Genomic DNA, 17,293 nt, shown 5'->3' on the forward strand with positions numbered 1-17,293 from the left:
TAGTTCTTTTATTCAGAAAGTTGTTGGATAAATATAAGTTATTGGATAAATATTAGCATTCTCGTAATCAGCAATGATCACGGTCCATTCAGAAGAAGAATATACCAGTTTGAACTCTAGGGATCGAATGTACCCTTAATCAAAATTTTAGACAACTTTTAAAAAAAAAAGTTGGAAGTTTTCCACTGCTTTGAAAATATGGTACTTGAAGTTCATATAATACTCGAACGATTGATATATTAGAATATATATTTTTGTTGTAGACAATGAACAGGTAATATAGACGACCCCTCGGGCTGACCCCTTTTTCAAAATTGGCTGAAATCGGCTGCCCGTCTTTTAAACCCCACATGCGTGAGTTTTCAATGCATTCTTATGTACAATAACGTCAGTATCGCAAAAACAGTGATGAAGTAACATGTACGACTCCTTTTTCAAACCCCTAACACCAAATTTTTCCATCTATATCCAATGGATAATAACATCAATATAGCAAAAGCTGGCCCAAAATTGTTGAATTGGAATCAATTGTTCGTTCCTAAAAACTTTCATATGCCAATTTCCATATCAATCCGGTATACAATAACTTCAATGGGTGGTATGAAAAAAACTTAGTAATTGCTTTTGCTAAACTGAATCGAGCAGTCGAGCAGTCGCTTAAAGCAATTGCTTCGGTTGTTATGAATAAAGTTTTTTTGACAGCTGTTTTCTCAATCAGGAGCTTTTACTTTTAGAACAAGCTAGTTTGGTATGAATAAAGCTCAAATCTGAAGCAATTGCTCGACAAATCCCATAGCAATTGCTTTATTTTCTAAGCATGCTCGGTAGCAGTCTTTTCCAATAAAAAATTCTTTAATAACGTCATGAACTTATCAAATTAGCAATATTTCACTTCAAAACAATTCAAAAAGGTATTTTCAACATGGATAAAGAAAAGTCGAAGTGATAACTCAACTTTTTTCATCTTCCTGTCGTTGTATAAAATCATTCGTCTAAGATGACAATAAACAAATCAGTTAGTAAATATTTCAAATTAAAAAAAAATCCGGCTATAGTGGAAGATTGGCTCAAAGTAAGAAATAAATTGTAATAATTTAAAACATTATACAGATCTCTCATTTTTATATAATTTTTTATAATCCTAAGATTTAAAAAAAAATCTAAATTAAAATGCGCGCCTATTGCCTATTTTTTTTATACATCGGATTATCCCGATCCGAATACACGTGGGAGAGCTTAAGATAAATATTAAAGTTAGGCCATTTTTGGTTTGACAATAATCGAATATGTATTCATCTTTCTTTAAACATCAACATACGAGCCCGCATTAACAAAAAATTCCGGTCGTTCTTACACCCACCACCCGCTTCGTCGACTTCAAGGCTACTTTAGCCGTACTTTTCAATTTTCTGATCGTCTTCTTTCATTTTACTTTAGAAAACTTCAGATTCTGCTGGTTGGATAGCTCTATTTTTCGAAGCAAAAGCTATGTTCTAAGACTTTAGTACACATCCGCTAAGCAAATGTTTATTCATACCAAACTAAGCAAATGCTTTGGACTTTTGCTTTGCTTGATTTCGAGCTAAGTAAAAGCTACCGAAGCAATTGCTAAACCTTATTCATACCACTAAATATCGCTTACACAAAATCTGATACCTGAAATCTAATTCCCATGCCTCAACAAAAAAAAACGAAATGCCATTCTTTTTTTTTGCTCACTCCCAAATTACGATAACAATACATAATTATAACAAATTTTGTCCTTGTTCGAGTTAAAACGGTGCACCAATATTCGATTCGAAAAAATTATCGGCCGCCATGTTTGCCGCGATATCACTATATCAGTCAACTAGCTGATCCCATACGAACTCCGTTTCGCTTTCAACTTGGAATATGTTATGAACAGTTTGTATGAAAGCCAATTGCCAAGCATTTTCCAGATGCACTTCTGAATTCATTGTTAAGTTATAATTGCAAAAATATTGGTCGATCACTTTGTCTGTCGTCTGCTACTAAATTTGAAATAAAAAATCCTTTGACCGTGCCAAAAAACCACGTGTATAAATTTCGACTCGATCATTTAACAACGCAATTATTGCCAAAAAGCTAAACCCCTTTCGGAGGCTCTTATACAATCTTTGATGACTGAAATCGATTGCCCTTCCTTCAAAACTCCCGTGTGCAAATTTTCAAAGCAATCCATTGAATAATAACGTCAATATTGCTAAAAACAGTGAAAAACTTATTTATATGGACGACCCCTTTCGTCGACCCCTGGCAAAGCATTTGACATCTGAAATCGGTTGCTCGTCCCTGAAAACTACCGTGTGCAAATTTTCATCCCAATCCTATGTAAAATAACGACGATTTGGCAAAAATATTGAAAGGTTTATATGGACGACCCCCTTTGCAGGCCCCTTACACTGAATTGAATACCTGAAATCCATTGCTCATCCCTCAAAACTCTCGTGTACCAATTTTCGTCTGAATCCGATGTATAATAACGACAATATCGCATCAACAGTGAATAGTTAATATGGACGACCCCTTTGGCCGACCCCTGATTTTAGTTCGGATAGGTGAAATCAGTTGTTTGTCCCTAATAACTCCTATGTGCAAATTTTCATCCCAATCCGATGTATAAAAACGTCAATATCACTAAGATACTGGAAATTTAATATGGACGACCCTTTTGCCGGCCCCTTACACTAAATTTGATACCTCAAATCGATTGCACGTCACTCAAAACTATCGTGTACCAATTTTAAACTGAATACGATGTATAATAACGTCAATATCGCAAAAACAGCGAACAGTTAATATGGACGACCCCTTTGGCTGTCCCCTTACAAAAAATTTGACACCTGAAATCGATTGCTCGTCTTTCAACACACTCAACACACACTGCAAATTTTCAACACAATCCGACGAAAAATAACGTCAATATCGCGAAAACAATATTTGTCTTGTATGGACGACCCCCTTCAGAAGGGGTCATCCGAAAATCTGAAAACTTTTTTCATCCTTCCTGGTCCTAATGAGTATCCATGCCAAATTTCAGCTCTCTAGCTCTTAAGACGGCTGAGTCTATAGAGGACAAACAAACAAACAAACAAACAAACAAACAAACATACAGAAATTGCTTTTTATATATATAGATAAAATTTAATTTCGTTGCCTACTTGAAGGCGTTTTATATATGGCCTGGATTCGACCAGACCGAACTGAGCGCCAATTTGAAAAAAATTGAGTTATCTATTGCAACGGATGCGAAACATGATAAACTACGTGTCCAATGAAAATCAGAAGATTTTTCCTTTTTTTTCTGATTTTATAAGAAAATTTCAATGTTGCAGACAGTGGAAATGGCAAAAATGCGTTGCGCCAAAGTGAACTGAGAGCCACCTTAGAGGTAAAGACAAAATGTCTGTTTCGGTAATGAACACTGAAATTTGAGCGAAATAATGTTATGTGATGGTTTTTTCGATTCAAAGCAGTTCTTTGGCTCGTCACGAACTAAAATCTGATAAATAAAACAATTAAAAACGTTCCCGTTGCTAAAAACATATTATTTCGGATTGTAAGCATTTGTTAAAATTTCGCTCCGCCAGACTGAACCGAATCCCTTGAGTTTTGTTTTTCAATTTACTCAAGAGGATGTTAGAATTTTTAACATTTAACGATAAAAGATACTTTATTTTATTGCCTACTGTAGTTCAGAACGCAACCGGTAAGTAACAATCAAAGATATTCCGGATTTCAAAAGTGTGAAATTTGTATGGCTCGGTTCACTCTGGCTCAACGAAAAAAAACATTTTCCAAGCATCAGCTATACTCGTTGGGTGCTGTTCGTAAAGCGCCTATGAGTAGGCTCCTACGTTTAGAACAAATTGCCGAGTCACATCATAGCGCATGGCATTTTTTTAAACATTTTGGTTCGACCAGAGTGAACTGGGTGCAAACATATTGCTATTAAAATTCAGTTTTCGGCTTATTGTGTGATCGGAAATCGACCAGTATAGCCTCGACGGCTTTATAAGAGTCTAAATGTGATGTTGAAATGATTAAATGAGATATCTAATAAAATGGTATCATTTGGTGGGGCTGGGAACTTTGAACTCGATTTTCTCGAAATCAAGTTTATGGCGTTCAGTTCGGTCTGGTCGAACCCCGACCATATAAGGATATTAAAATGTGAAAAGTGAAATTTTCGATGAGGTTAGCAATACTAAATGATTTTTAGCCAAAGATTGGTTAGTTTACGAAAATACGATGACATGTTATCAAACATTTGATGTTTCAAAAATAAGGGTATTTCGGGGGAATATGCACCTGCTAAGGGAAATGACCGAGTATGCGGAACCTTCATATGCTGAACACCCAAATACGTTGAAACATGTGCTTCGTATTTCTATCTTCTACTCATATTTTGTCAAAAATATAACTTTTAATTGTAAAAACTATGAAAATATTCGATTTTTTACAAATGCTTCTAAAAGCAACCTTTGAAATCATTGGTTGTTAAAGGCCCCAGTGTAGGTACATGATGCTCCAAAACATTTCACAGTGGGGATTTCTGATAAAAAAAAGGTACCTATTTATGTAACGATCGCCTAAAATGTAATAAATAATGAAAACTATCATTTCTGTGCGGCCCGGTCCGGTCAAGAGGTGGCTTCAGGGATCTTACCTCGCTATTATTCCGATGTTCCGGTCGTCGCTGGTCCTGAGGTTGGGCCTGCTCGTCGAGAGGCCGTTCTGGCTTGCTGCGTGTGAGTGAGTGGTGAAATGCGTGGACGTCGATAGAAGGGGATGGCGAGAGGGCTCGATGTTGACATATGAGGGGATAGCCGATGGTGATGTGGAATTATTGTGTAATTACTCAACCTATCTTCCCATCTCGAAAGGCATAGAAATACAGCGCTCCACAATTTCTTATGCAAAAAAAACACGAGGAATCGAATGGCCTACACCACTTTCTGATAAAACGACTATAAATGTCTCATTTTGACCGATTTCGCCTATTTTGTGGGTGTGAAGTTATAATTCCGATTATAGTCATCTACCTTGGAACAAAAAAGTTTTTTATGTGAAAATGTCGGCTGAATCGATTGGTGTACTCCAATTTTTGTTTTCACTACGACAAGAGGCTCCTTTAGCCTCTTTTCTCCTATATTTAAGAAATTTTTCAAAGAAATACAGCCAAACTAAGTGCAATCCAACAATTTTTCATCATGAATGATCATTTTTTGGTAGATTTATTTATATGCTAGCTAATTGCGTTATTTTTTTTGCACTAGAATGAATAAAAGTGGCTAAATATCCCCTACTTCCCCTAGCTTTTTTTAAATTTATGCATAAATTCCACTGTAACAATCGAGCAATTCACATACCAAATGCAAAAACCAAGTGATTTAGTGTAAAATTTGTCGCTGAAATGAGTGGTGCACACCGCTTAGCGTTTAGTTGACGAGAAGAGCCTCAATCACCCCGATTACCCCTAAATTCGTTAAATTATTTTGAAAAATTCAATGTTACAAACGAGAATTTAATTTAACAGATACAAAAAATATTGAATCGGGTAAAAAACTTTTTGCTGCATCAAATGATGTACACCACTAAGCGTGAAGTGGACGAGAAATGCCACTATCACCCCGATTTCCCCTAAATTTATGCAGTTTCTACGAAAAAAACATTGTTACAAACAAAAAATTCTTGTAATAAATGAGATTGGTTGGAATATAACTGTCGAATCGATGAGAAGAGCCGCATCATGTTTAAACCAATATTAATTATCAATTCAACAAATTATCGTTCTAATTTAGGGGAGAAGGGGGTGATCCAGGCTTTTTTCGTCAACTTAACGATAAGGGGTGTACAGCATTCTGTTCAACAATTAGTTTTCCACATGGTTTAGTTATTTCTGTGCACTTTCTGATGCATTCTCGAATGTTACAAGATTTTTTTTTAATTCATTCACTTCATTCGTCAGCAGAAATTAAGCGGTGTCCATTTTTTTTATTCAACAGCTAGTTTCACATATTTTGATTTGTTTTGTTTCGATTATAGTCGTTTTACCATCATTATGACATTCGTGAATTTATCAACGTTGCAGTTGGCGGATCGTTATTGAAAAACTTATCCGGAACATTTGTGTTCGATGTTTACTCTTGGGCTCGAACTCGCAGACTTCTGCTCATTAGACAACAGACTTTCCAACTGAGCTGTATCACAAGTCCTTGTTTCACATATGTTTTAATGATTTTGTACCTTTTCTGATGCTTTCTCATTTGTTACTATGATTTTTTTGGTTCAAATTGTATGAGTTTATGAATGAATTAATGATAAATTGGGGAAAATGAGACTTTTCTCGCCATCTTAGTGCTAAACGGTGTTCTTCGTTCGATTCAGCAATGAGTTTTCCACCTGATTCAATGTTTTTCTCATATGATCATTTGCATTTTCGTTTGTTACAATGTTTTTTTCGAAAAAATTGCATAAATTTAGGGGAAATCGGGGTAGTTGTGGCTTTTCTCGTCAAGTTCACGCTGAGCGGTGTACATAAATTGATTCAGCAATAAGTTTTAACCCGATTCAATATTTTTTGTATCTGTTAAGTTAAATTCTCGTTTGTAAAAATGTATTTTTCAAAGAATTTTAATTAATTTAGGGGAAATCGGGGTGATTGAGGCTCTTATTGTCAACTAAATGCTAAGCGAAGTATTTCATTTGATTCAGTAATTAATTTTACACATGTTTCAATCATTTTTGTGCATTTTCTGATGCATTGTCTTTTGTTATAATGATTGTTTTCCACATATCGCTCGATTTTAGGGGAAATCGGGGTGATTGCGGCCATTCTCGTTAGCTGAGCACTAAGCGGTGTACACCACTCGATTCAGCGACAAATTTTACACTAAATCACTTGGTTTTTGCATTTGGTATGTGAATTGCTCGATTGTTACAGTGGAATTTATGCATAAATTCACAAAAGCTAAGGGAAGTAGGGGATATTTAGCCACTTATATTCATTCTAGTGCAAAAAACTGACGTGATAAACTAGAATATGCATAAATCTACCAAAAATGATCATTCATGATGAAAAATTGTTGGATTACACTTAGTTTGACTGCGTTTCTTTGAAAAATTTCTTAAATTTAAGGGAAAAGAGGCTAAATGAGCCTTTTGTCGTAGTGAAAACAAAAATTGGAGTACACCAATCGATTCAGCCAACATTTTCACATAAATAAGTATGGTTTATATGACTTTTTTGTAGCAAGGTCGATGGCTACATTCGGAATTATAACTTCACACCCAAAAAAAATAGGGGAAATCGGACAAAATGAGACGTTTAGAGTCATTTTATCAGAAAGCGGTGTAGACTATTCGATTCCTCGTGTTTTTTTTACATAAAGAATGGTTGTTTTTTCAGGTGAGACGGTCTTGCCTGTATTGGGTACCTTTTTTGGCTCGAAAATCCCCACTGTGCATTGGATCAAAACGACTCATAAACAACACAACATTCACAGTGATAAATTAAATCTGTCATTTTATTCGGAAAAAACTTAAAAACAATATTTTTTTCCAAATATTTGACTTTATTTTGAACTGTGTCAGTATCAACGAAATTTTTCTGCTGCTTTTGGCGACAAATTGAGCGAACCGATTTGATTTTCAGTGCACGTTTTTTACTAATGATAATTTAGGACTAAGCATAGAAGAAGATCGAAAAATAATTTCGATAATCGGTCTGTATTCATGGAAAACTGTGCTCCAAAATTTAGAATAAAACACGTGGTTTTGTTTACATCTTTTTTTTTAAGGCATACACCGTCTTAGCCGATTTAGGCTTTACAGACTGAATAAAAGACGTGGACAACTTAAGATTAACATTTAACACCCAGTACCGAGATGGGAATCGAACCCATGCCATCAGTGGACCAGCGATTACCGTCTTACCACGCTAACCACTTGACCACCGAGACGTACAATCTTACCAAACAGCACCTTGAGAGGAGGGCGATTTGTCCAAAAATTGATGGGGCATTTTGATCGCATATTTAAATTTCATAAATCTTCAGTTTACCATAAAACAAGAATTTACAATAGTTTTTCATCAATTGATCACTCGAATATATAGGGGAAAAGTTCATATAACGCCCCATGTGGCTAATACGCGCCACCCTTGTTTTGAAGAATCTGAAGCATTTTAAGCCTGCAAAATATTACCAATTTGTTCTAAATGCTGTGATTGGTCATGGCAAGTATAAATTTTTCCTTAAAATGCTCCTGTGTCGTGATAATTTCACAATTTAGGTTTTTCTTCATTTCGATCTAAATTTTAAAACACTTTCAATAAGATGTCACCAAGCAGAGAAAAACGAATAAGACAATATTTTCTGACACATCGATAGAGGAGAATCTAAACTACGATTTAATGCTAAAAAATTATACCGAACTCGCTATGGGTAGGGGAAAACTGTACAAGACGCACCAGCTAAGCATAATTGCTATTTACAGCTATACCAATAATTTTAAAACCAAATTGAAAGTTGACGACGATTCAGGGATCAGATTTACGTATTATCGAAAAGAAAAAATATGATAAAAACACGATTTTGACTATATTTTTGTAAAAACCTAAAACAGCCAGAAAACAAACCGCGGGGTAGAACGCCAAAGCTAGTGGACAGAACGCACCAAACATGAAGGGTGGTAAGAAATGGAACAACGATTATACGGATTGTAATTATTGAAACATCAAATGTTTGATTACATGTTCATCGTATTTTTGTAAACTAACCATTCTTTGGCTAAAAATCATTTAGTGTTGCTAAACTCTACGAAAATTTCGCTTTTCAAAATACACTTTTTAATATCCTTCTATATAAAACGCCTTCAAGTAGGCTACGAAATTTAATTTTTTTGACTGATATGGTGATATCGTAGCAAACATGGCGGCCGATAATTTTTTTCGAGTCGAATATTGGTGCACCGTTTTAACTCGAACAAGGACGAAATTTGTTATAATTATGCATTGTTATCATAATTTGGGAGTCAGCAAATAAAAAGAATGGCATTTTGTTTTGATATTCGGGTTTTCTCAAAAATTTGAGCGTAAAACACGTGGTCTTGTGGGCATTCTGCCCCAATTTTCATCTGAACGATTTTTGATAAAATTTTGTAGGAAGTTAATAAAATACAACAAAAATTTTATAGTCTTCCGAAAGCGCACATGCGTGGATAAACTTTAAGCTGTAGTTTTATAAGATTGCGCAGACTGATTTACCATAAAACCTTATATGTTACTTATGAAAAATAACAAGTTTCACGCTGATTCCATTAACTCTTCTGTTTCTAAGAACTGAAGTAGTTTTTGTGAACTTTTCATCTTTTGATTGATGAAAAAGCTTGTTTGCTACAATATAAATGAGGAAAAACATCATTTGAAGCCGTTGGTTAGTGTATATTTGAGAAATAATGGCATCGGCCATCTTACCCCGCTGCACAGTGGTTTAAAACGCGAAAAACGTGATCATGGGCTTTTTGATGCCTTAGATGTCAAAATAGCTTAATGACGTGTTCTACAATGTTTCATTATTTTTAATTGCTCATATTTTGCCATTATTATTTTTCTGATCGATCCACCTAAAAGTGAGATTTTTTTTTTTTTTTGAATTTGTCATCCAATCAAAATGATGTGTTCAGAAAACTTGTAGACAATACAATTTTAAAAAACTTTGTAAAAAACTTTGAAGCTCTATCTCTCAAAACAACAGATTTATAGACATTTTTCTAAAAACTAACCTCAAAAAACGAAATTTTCGTTTAACTTCTTTCTAAACGACTTTCGAGTCTTACTTTATATGAGAGAGTTGTAACAATTGTAAAAGTGCACAACTTCATTGGAGGTGTCAAGTTTCTATCTTGACGTTAAATGGTACTTTTTGTGTAATTACGTTTTAAAATTGCATAATTTCATTGATCCATATCTCGAAAAGTTGCAAACTTATGAAAACAAAATTATATGCATTTGAAAGGCACATTCTTACGCTTTAATGAACATATAATTTCATTTGTATGTATCAGGTTTTACTACTAAAACCATTTGTCTGAAAGATGGTAGTTTTGAAGTTTTTGTTAAGCCAGTGTTGGGTATTTTCGGAGGTCTCTCGAGCGAAACCACATTCGTATGACGTGATAAAGCTAAAGCTGTATACAAAATTTATTAGAGAAATATCGTTCATATCATAATTTGGCTGACTTACATTCAGTAACCTCACTTTAAGGCTAATCCCAACTAACTTGAAGATCACAAATTTTGTTTTCAATAAACTGTAATACATTTTCAAATAAAGTAAGTAAACTAGGTGTATTTTATAATAAATTGGAACTTACGATGAAAGTATGTATAAACTGATAGGAAATTCAATAAATTATTCGAAATTATATCTTATGCGCTCGTACTATTCACTCTGCCAATCCGATGACTTGCTGTTTTCCAATTGACCTCTCAATCTCGTTTTCCGTCACTGACGACTTCTGTCATCCGCTGTCATTTCTGGCAGAAGATCGAGGGGCTTGTCAACGATCAGAGGGACCGTTCAAAGCTGCGGTAACATCCCCCCTCCCGTAAGGCAAGGTATCCATCGAAGACTTACGCAGACATAGATCCAATACCGCTATTTTTGAAACAGGCCTCGTAATAGTTCCGGTCGACGTTTGAATTATAGCATGACGCGCTCGTCCATCGGGGCCCGCTCGAACTTCTACCACACGTCCTCTCAGCCAACCATTTCGAACATTTTCATCGACTACTACTACCAGATCTCCGCATTCCAACGGCTTCGTCTCGTCGAACCACTTGGTGCGTCGGGCTATTATCGGCAGGTACTCCTTTACCCAACGATGCCAAAACATGTCAGCAAGGTGGCGATTTAAATTCCAGTCGTCTCTCGTAGCTAACTTTGGATCCAGAGTTTCTTTCGGTGGCTGAACCGTTCCGCTCGAACTCAGCAACATGAAGTGATTGGGCGTGAGCGCTTCTTGAGAATCACTTTCTAGTGAAACGAAGGTCAAAGGTCTTGAGTTGACGATGGCTTCCGCTTCGACGATTAATGTAGCAAATGTCTCTTCATTGGGAGTCTTAGAAGTGCTCATCGCATAAAAGGCAACTTTAACGGATCTGACGAGCCGCTCCCACGCACCTCCCATGTGGGGCGCCGATGGAGGATTTAATCGCCATTTAGTTTTGGAATTCGTGAATGAGTTGGCTAAGTGGTGGTTGATCTCGTCCATCTCCTTCATCAGCTCGTTCCGCGCTCCGCAGAAGTTGGTCCCATTGTCAGAGTAGATCTCTACCGGAGAGCCCCTCCTACCAACGAAACGCCGCACAGCCATCTTACAGGACATCGTCGTAAGCGAATGGACCACTTCCAAATGCACCGCTCTAATGGTTAAACAGGTGAATAGGGCCACCCAGCGCTTGACAGTAGAACGTCCAACTCGCACCGACATCGGACCAAAGTAATCAAGCCCTACGAAGGAAAAAGGTCGAAAGAAAGCGCCGAGGCGGGCCGCAGGCAAAGGCGCCATTCGCGGAACCCTTGGGACAGCTTTATACACCCGGCAGTGAAGACAATCCTTTGATACTCGACGAACCAGCGACTTCAGGCGTGACACGTGGAACTTCTGTCGGATCTCGTTGACGACCGTCTCGTGATTTAGATGCAGATATTTCTTGTGTATCTCATGCACTAAAAGTTGAGTTGCTCGGCTTTCAGGTGGCAATATTATCGGGTTTCTGGTATCATAGGATACGAAGGCGGCCACACTTATTCTGGACTCCATCCGTAGAACGCCGCGATCATCAATAAACGGAGATAGCTGCGATAGTTTGCTGGTGGGTTTGAGGCCCCGACTCTTTCCGTCAGGCGATCGGGATCGGGCTCGTTCTATGAGGGCGAATTCTTCGGCAAACGACTCTTTCTGGATACAACGGTAGACAAACATCTCCCCGGCATCAATTTCTTCTTGGTCGAGTATCCCCAGCTTAAGCGGTTCCTCCTTTGCCTTCCGTCGTAAATTCCACAAATAACGATACACATAACTCGCTGCTCGGACTAGTCGGTTCCACTGAGAGAAGTTTCTCCAATCGATCATCGGCGCCGGCTCATATGCAGCGTGTGCAGTGACCCTCTCCACATTCCGATTACGGCACTCCTCGTTCGTTTCTTCCACCATTGAGTTCTGCCCAGGCCACGTTTCCTCATCTTCGTACAAAAAACTCGGACCCAGAAACCATCTACCGGAAGAGGAAAAATCCGGAGGGGATGCCCACTTAGTCATATCGTCGGCCACGTTCAATTTAGTTGGAATCCATCTCCATTCGCTCACATCGGTTCTTTCCAAAATCTCTCCGACCCGGCACGCAACAAACTGGTTGAACTTGCGTTGATCGGAATTTATCCAGGACATAACAGTCTTAGAATCGCTCCAAATGAAACGTTGACGAACTTTGTAGGAATGCATAGTGTTAACATTTTCGAGGAGACGACTTCCTATGAGCGCAGCTTGTAGTTCGAGACGCGGTATCGATAGGGTTTTCAATGGCGCCACTTTGGTTTTCGCTGAAACTAGGACGCAACGGACACCTCCTCCGACGGTAGCTCTCAGATATGCGGCACATCCGTAGGCAGCTTCGCTCGCGTCTACAAACATATGGAGTTGGAGATCCTCGAGTTCTGTTGAGACGCATTCCGGAAAATAACAACGAGGGATTCGTATTTTATCCAGCTCCGAAAACAACGACACCCATCGCTTCCAGCGTACTTGAAGAAATTCCGGAATCGGTTGATCCCACGAAATGCCGCTTCGCCAAATATCCTGTATCAGGATCTTCCCGTGAATCGTGAAGTGTGAAAGGAGGCCCAAAGGATCGTAAAGACTCATGACGGTGCGTAACACCTCCCGCTTCGTCGGCCAGTCCGGAATACTCCCGAAATTGGAAGAAAACGTGAATAAATCTTCTTGTCGCAGCCACAACATTCCTAGGATACGTTCTGTTTCACACTCCACACTCGAATCGAACCTTTTGACCGCTAACGGATCGGCTTCTCCAACGACGTTCAAAACCCGTTCGGAATTCGACGACCACGAATGGATTTCGAAACCAGCCTGTGCGTGGACATACTTTATTTCTCGAGCCCTCTGCGCAGCTTCCTCTTCGGTATCGAAGCTCTCTAGGTAGTCGTCCATATAGTGGTGGTGGATAATCGAATTGGCGGCGGCCGGATACTGTAGCTCGAACTCCTTCGCGTTTTTGTTCTTCACATATTGCGCCGAACAGGGTGAACAGGTGGCTCCAAAGGTGGCAACTTGCATAAGGAAAACTGTAGGCTCTAGTTCTGGATCATCTCTCCACAGTATTCGTTGGGCCTGAACATCGGCGTCACGTATCAGGACTCGGTGGAACATTTCTCTTATGTCCGCGCAGACAGCCACTTTCTTTTCACGAAATCCACACAGCACCTTTGGAAGAGATAATAAAAGATCAGGGCCTTTTATCAAAACGCTATTCAGGCTCACTCCATCGACTTTCGCTGCCGCGTCGCAGAAGATTCGTATTTTTCCTGGTTTCTTGGGATTTAGGGCGACTCCAAGGGGTAAATACCACACTCGGCGAGGATCGGATTCTTTCAAGTCGGTTTCAGTTGCCTTTCGAAGGTAACCCTTCTCTAAATACTCTGATATCTGCTTACGCACACTGCTTCCAATAACCGAATCAGCAGCCATACGCCGCTCTAAACACTGCATCCGCTTCAGTGCCATGGGACGACTGTCGGGAAATTCAAAATAATCATATTTGAAGAGTAAGCCGGTTTCGAATCTCTGGCCAATTCGTTTAGTAGTAGCCTCGAGAATATTTCGAGCACGCCGATCCTCATCCGATTCAGAAGCTCCCTGAAAACCGATTCCTAGGTTCTCAACAGTGAACGATTGCTTGACAAGATCATGCATACTTTCAAGTTTGGAGGAGCATTGGCAAATGTGCAAACTACTCTGCGAACCAGATTTGCCATGCTCGAATGTCGGCCCGTGAATGGTCCACCCTAACCGAGACTTAGTCGCTATGGGAGCGTTGCTACTACCTTCACGACGACGTAGAGGAATTGCAAGTCGCGCATTATCGTTACCAATAAGTATTTTTGGCACAGCATTTTGGTAATCGCTAATCGGAATCCCAGAGAGGTGAGGATATTTCTCGGCTAATCTTTTAAATTCCATTGATTGTGCCGGGAGGGCTAGGTTTTCCACCGTTCTTACATCGTTCAAGCGGTATCGGTGCGACGAATTCTCTCCGGAGATATCAAATGACACCCACTTTGAATTAGGCTCATTCCGGGTTACGTCGGCTGTCCACGTGAGGCACAAGAGTCCACCTTTTCCTTTGATCCCCAGGTTCTCCGCTACGCTGTTCTCCACGAGTGTAATCGATGACCCGTCATCGAAGAAAGCGAAAACATTCACGGATCTCCCTTCGAAATGCAAAGTCACCGGCAGGATTCGGAAAAGAGTTGAACGGTTTTCGTGACGATGGCTATTGACACTCGCTGGAATCGGATTCGCTTTCGGATTGTGAAGTAATGGATGGTGTAGGTAGTGGCAACCTTGTACCCCGCAAGCCTTTTTTTGTTGACACCGTCTTCTTCCGTGTTGGAATAAACAAGTTCGACACAAAGATAGTTCATGAACTAGTGTCCATCGCTCCTCGAGGCTTTTGTTCCTGAATTCGATACAGTCCTTGACCCGGTGGTCCATTTTACGACATATCTTGCAAACCTTAATTTTATTGCCGCTTTCTATCGTCGACGCCTGGCCCGTATGAGGCAGCGGAGAAACTTGCGCATCATGCGCATGGATATAACCTCGAGCTCCCGATCCGTCGGTCTTACGCTGTCGAGAATCTGGTTTATTACTGACAAAGGGCGTCACTTCAGAAGCCGCTTCCACCAGGATCGATAAGAATTGGGCGAACGTACGGAGATTCGGATCACCGAATTGGCCCTTGTACATGACCCACTGAATTTGTCTGTCCGCAGGTAATTTTTGAACCAACTCGAAGAGAAGATTCGGATTGTTAAGATGCGCAACTTGACCACCCGCTTCTAAGTGATCCGTCAAGTTTCTGACCGCGGTCCCAAAAGCAATGAGGGATTCGAGCTTCTCCGGTTTCGGACCAGGTGTTTCCTTTACCTTTTTCAAAAGTGCATGAATCAGCATCTCTGGCCTTCCAAACAGGGTTTTCAAAGTCAGCATCACCTCAGGAACGCAATTCGGGAGCAAAAGTTTGCTACGAACTGCCTCGAGCGCCTGTCCTTTTAAACACCGCTGCAATCGCATCAGATTTTCCGTATCTGATAATCCACAAGATTGGCTGGAGTTGTAATACATACTCGAAAACAAGGGCCAATCCTCCGGATCACCCGTGAATGTCGGTAGGTCACGCGGCAGAAATTGGCGGGCCGCCAACTGTTGAGTGTTAGGCCCCTTGAATCCGCTTATTTGAGCAAATCCATAGGGGTCATTCGCAGCACCGAACCCCGCAGCAGCTGGAACCTCCTTTCGCGTGGTATATGTTTCCGAAGGAAAGAACACCGGAAATTCGTGCGGCACTGAGTATGACGAAGAATTCGGAACCGGAACAGCAAGAGCATTCTGCGGAAATCCTCGGTTCGGCACAACAGAACGTGGCAATATGTGGACATCCTCGACACCACAATGAAAATGAGATTGCGGGTAAACCATCGGGTTGCAACCTGTCGAGGTAGGATGAATTGGCGGATAAATTTCCGCATTGACACTTGGAGCACTGCGCGGAGCATCAGCCAACACAAATCCAGGATTTGATGTTACATTGTTAGGCAGGAACGGTTGCCCCACGTTTGGCACGTGAGCTACTGGTTGCAGCTGCGAAACTGTCGGAATTGTACCACTTTTCGGGATAGTACCGCTTTTCGGGATAGTACCGGTTGACAATACCGGTTGGCGAATAGACGAGCAAACATTTGTATTAATCGGAAAACTATTAGACATAACGTTCGTCACATCAGTGTAAACGTTATTTGATATGATGTTTGACGCGGTGGCATAAACATTAGGTGGCAATCTAATAAAATTCGTGTGGTGGCTTATATTTACGGTACCTGGATTATTTAGATGGGTACCTGGTTGCAGAACAGGAGCATTCGACGCAGGTTGCTTCAGAAATTCGGAAGCTGTTTGCGCCGGTATGATGGAGGTTCGGACCGAACCAACGTTGATGGTCGCTGTTGCAGTCGTCGCCGGCGCGGATGCTGTTTCTGGGAGCGATGAAGCAATCGTCGTGACTGCTGTGCTCGCCAAAAGTCGATCCACCTTCCAGCGTAAAACTTCGCTGTTGGAACTATGAGCCGACTTACGGCTCCTCCCGTCATCGTCGTCGTCTGCTGCTGCTTTTTCCAGCACGCGATATTTCGCGTCTAGAAATTTCTTTTCCAGCTCCAGTTTTTTCCTATCCATGGCCGTAGTTTGTTGGAGTTTCTCAAGCTCAAACCGTTGATCTTGCTCACGCTTTTCAATGGCCAATTGTTGCTCCTGTATGGCCTTCATTTCTTCCAGCTTCTTCAACTTGAGAAGCGCACGTTGCTGCGAGGAACTGGTGGAGGAAATAGACCCGGCAACTGAGGAATTTCTAGGACCGGCTTCCGACGTGCATTTGGGACAAAGAAAGTCCTTTTCATTAATACTGTCCCCGACATTCACACACTCGAAGTGCCACCAAAGGCCGCATTTATCGCAAGCAACCATGCGAGTGTTGTCTGGTAGATTGCATTCCGCCGCGCAACTATGTCCGCCGTTCTGTGACATCGTCATGAATCTTTAATATGTTGGGTATTTTCGGAGGTCTCTCGAGCGAAACCACATTCGTATGACGTGATAAAGCTAAAGCTGTATACAAAATTTATTAGAGAAATATCGTTCATATCATAATTTGGCTGACTTACATTCAGTAACCTCACTTTAAGGCTAATCCCAACTAACTTGAAGATCACAAATTTTGTTTTCAATAAACTGTAATACATTTTCAAATAAAGTAAGTAAACTAGGTGTATTTTATAATAAATTGGAACTTACGATGAAAGTATGTATAAACTGATAGGAAATTCAATAAATTATTCGAAATTATATCTTATGCGCTCGTACTATCCACTCTGCCAATCCGATGACTTGCTGTTTTCCAATTGACCTCTCA

At 40.0% G+C, this 17,293-nt stretch overlaps 1 protein-coding gene across 1 annotated transcript; it reads right to left on the bottom strand.

Annotated features, from left to right (window-relative positions):
- Positions 1 to 10,584: 10,584 nt before the first annotated feature.
- Positions 10,585 to 16,908, bottom strand: LOC129761062 (uncharacterized). Its single transcript, XM_055758766.1, has one exon. It carries the CDS (start codon positions 16,906 to 16,908, stop codon positions 10,585 to 10,587), a length of 6,324 nt encoding a protein of 2,107 aa, XP_055614741.1.
- Between the last annotated feature and the right edge of the window lie 385 nt (positions 16,909 to 17,293).

The sequence above is a fragment of the Uranotaenia lowii genome, chromosome 1 (genome assembly GCF_029784155.1).
Source record: "Uranotaenia lowii strain MFRU-FL chromosome 1, ASM2978415v1, whole genome shotgun sequence".
In the NCBI taxonomy this organism is placed as follows: domain Eukaryota; kingdom Metazoa; phylum Arthropoda; class Insecta; order Diptera; family Culicidae; genus Uranotaenia; species Uranotaenia lowii.

Excerpts from the sequence above, each read along its gene's own strand:
- LOC129761062 (XM_055758766.1), bottom strand. The coding sequence starts at position 16,908 with ATGTCACAGAACGGCGGACATAGTTGCGCGGCGGAATGCAATCTACCA.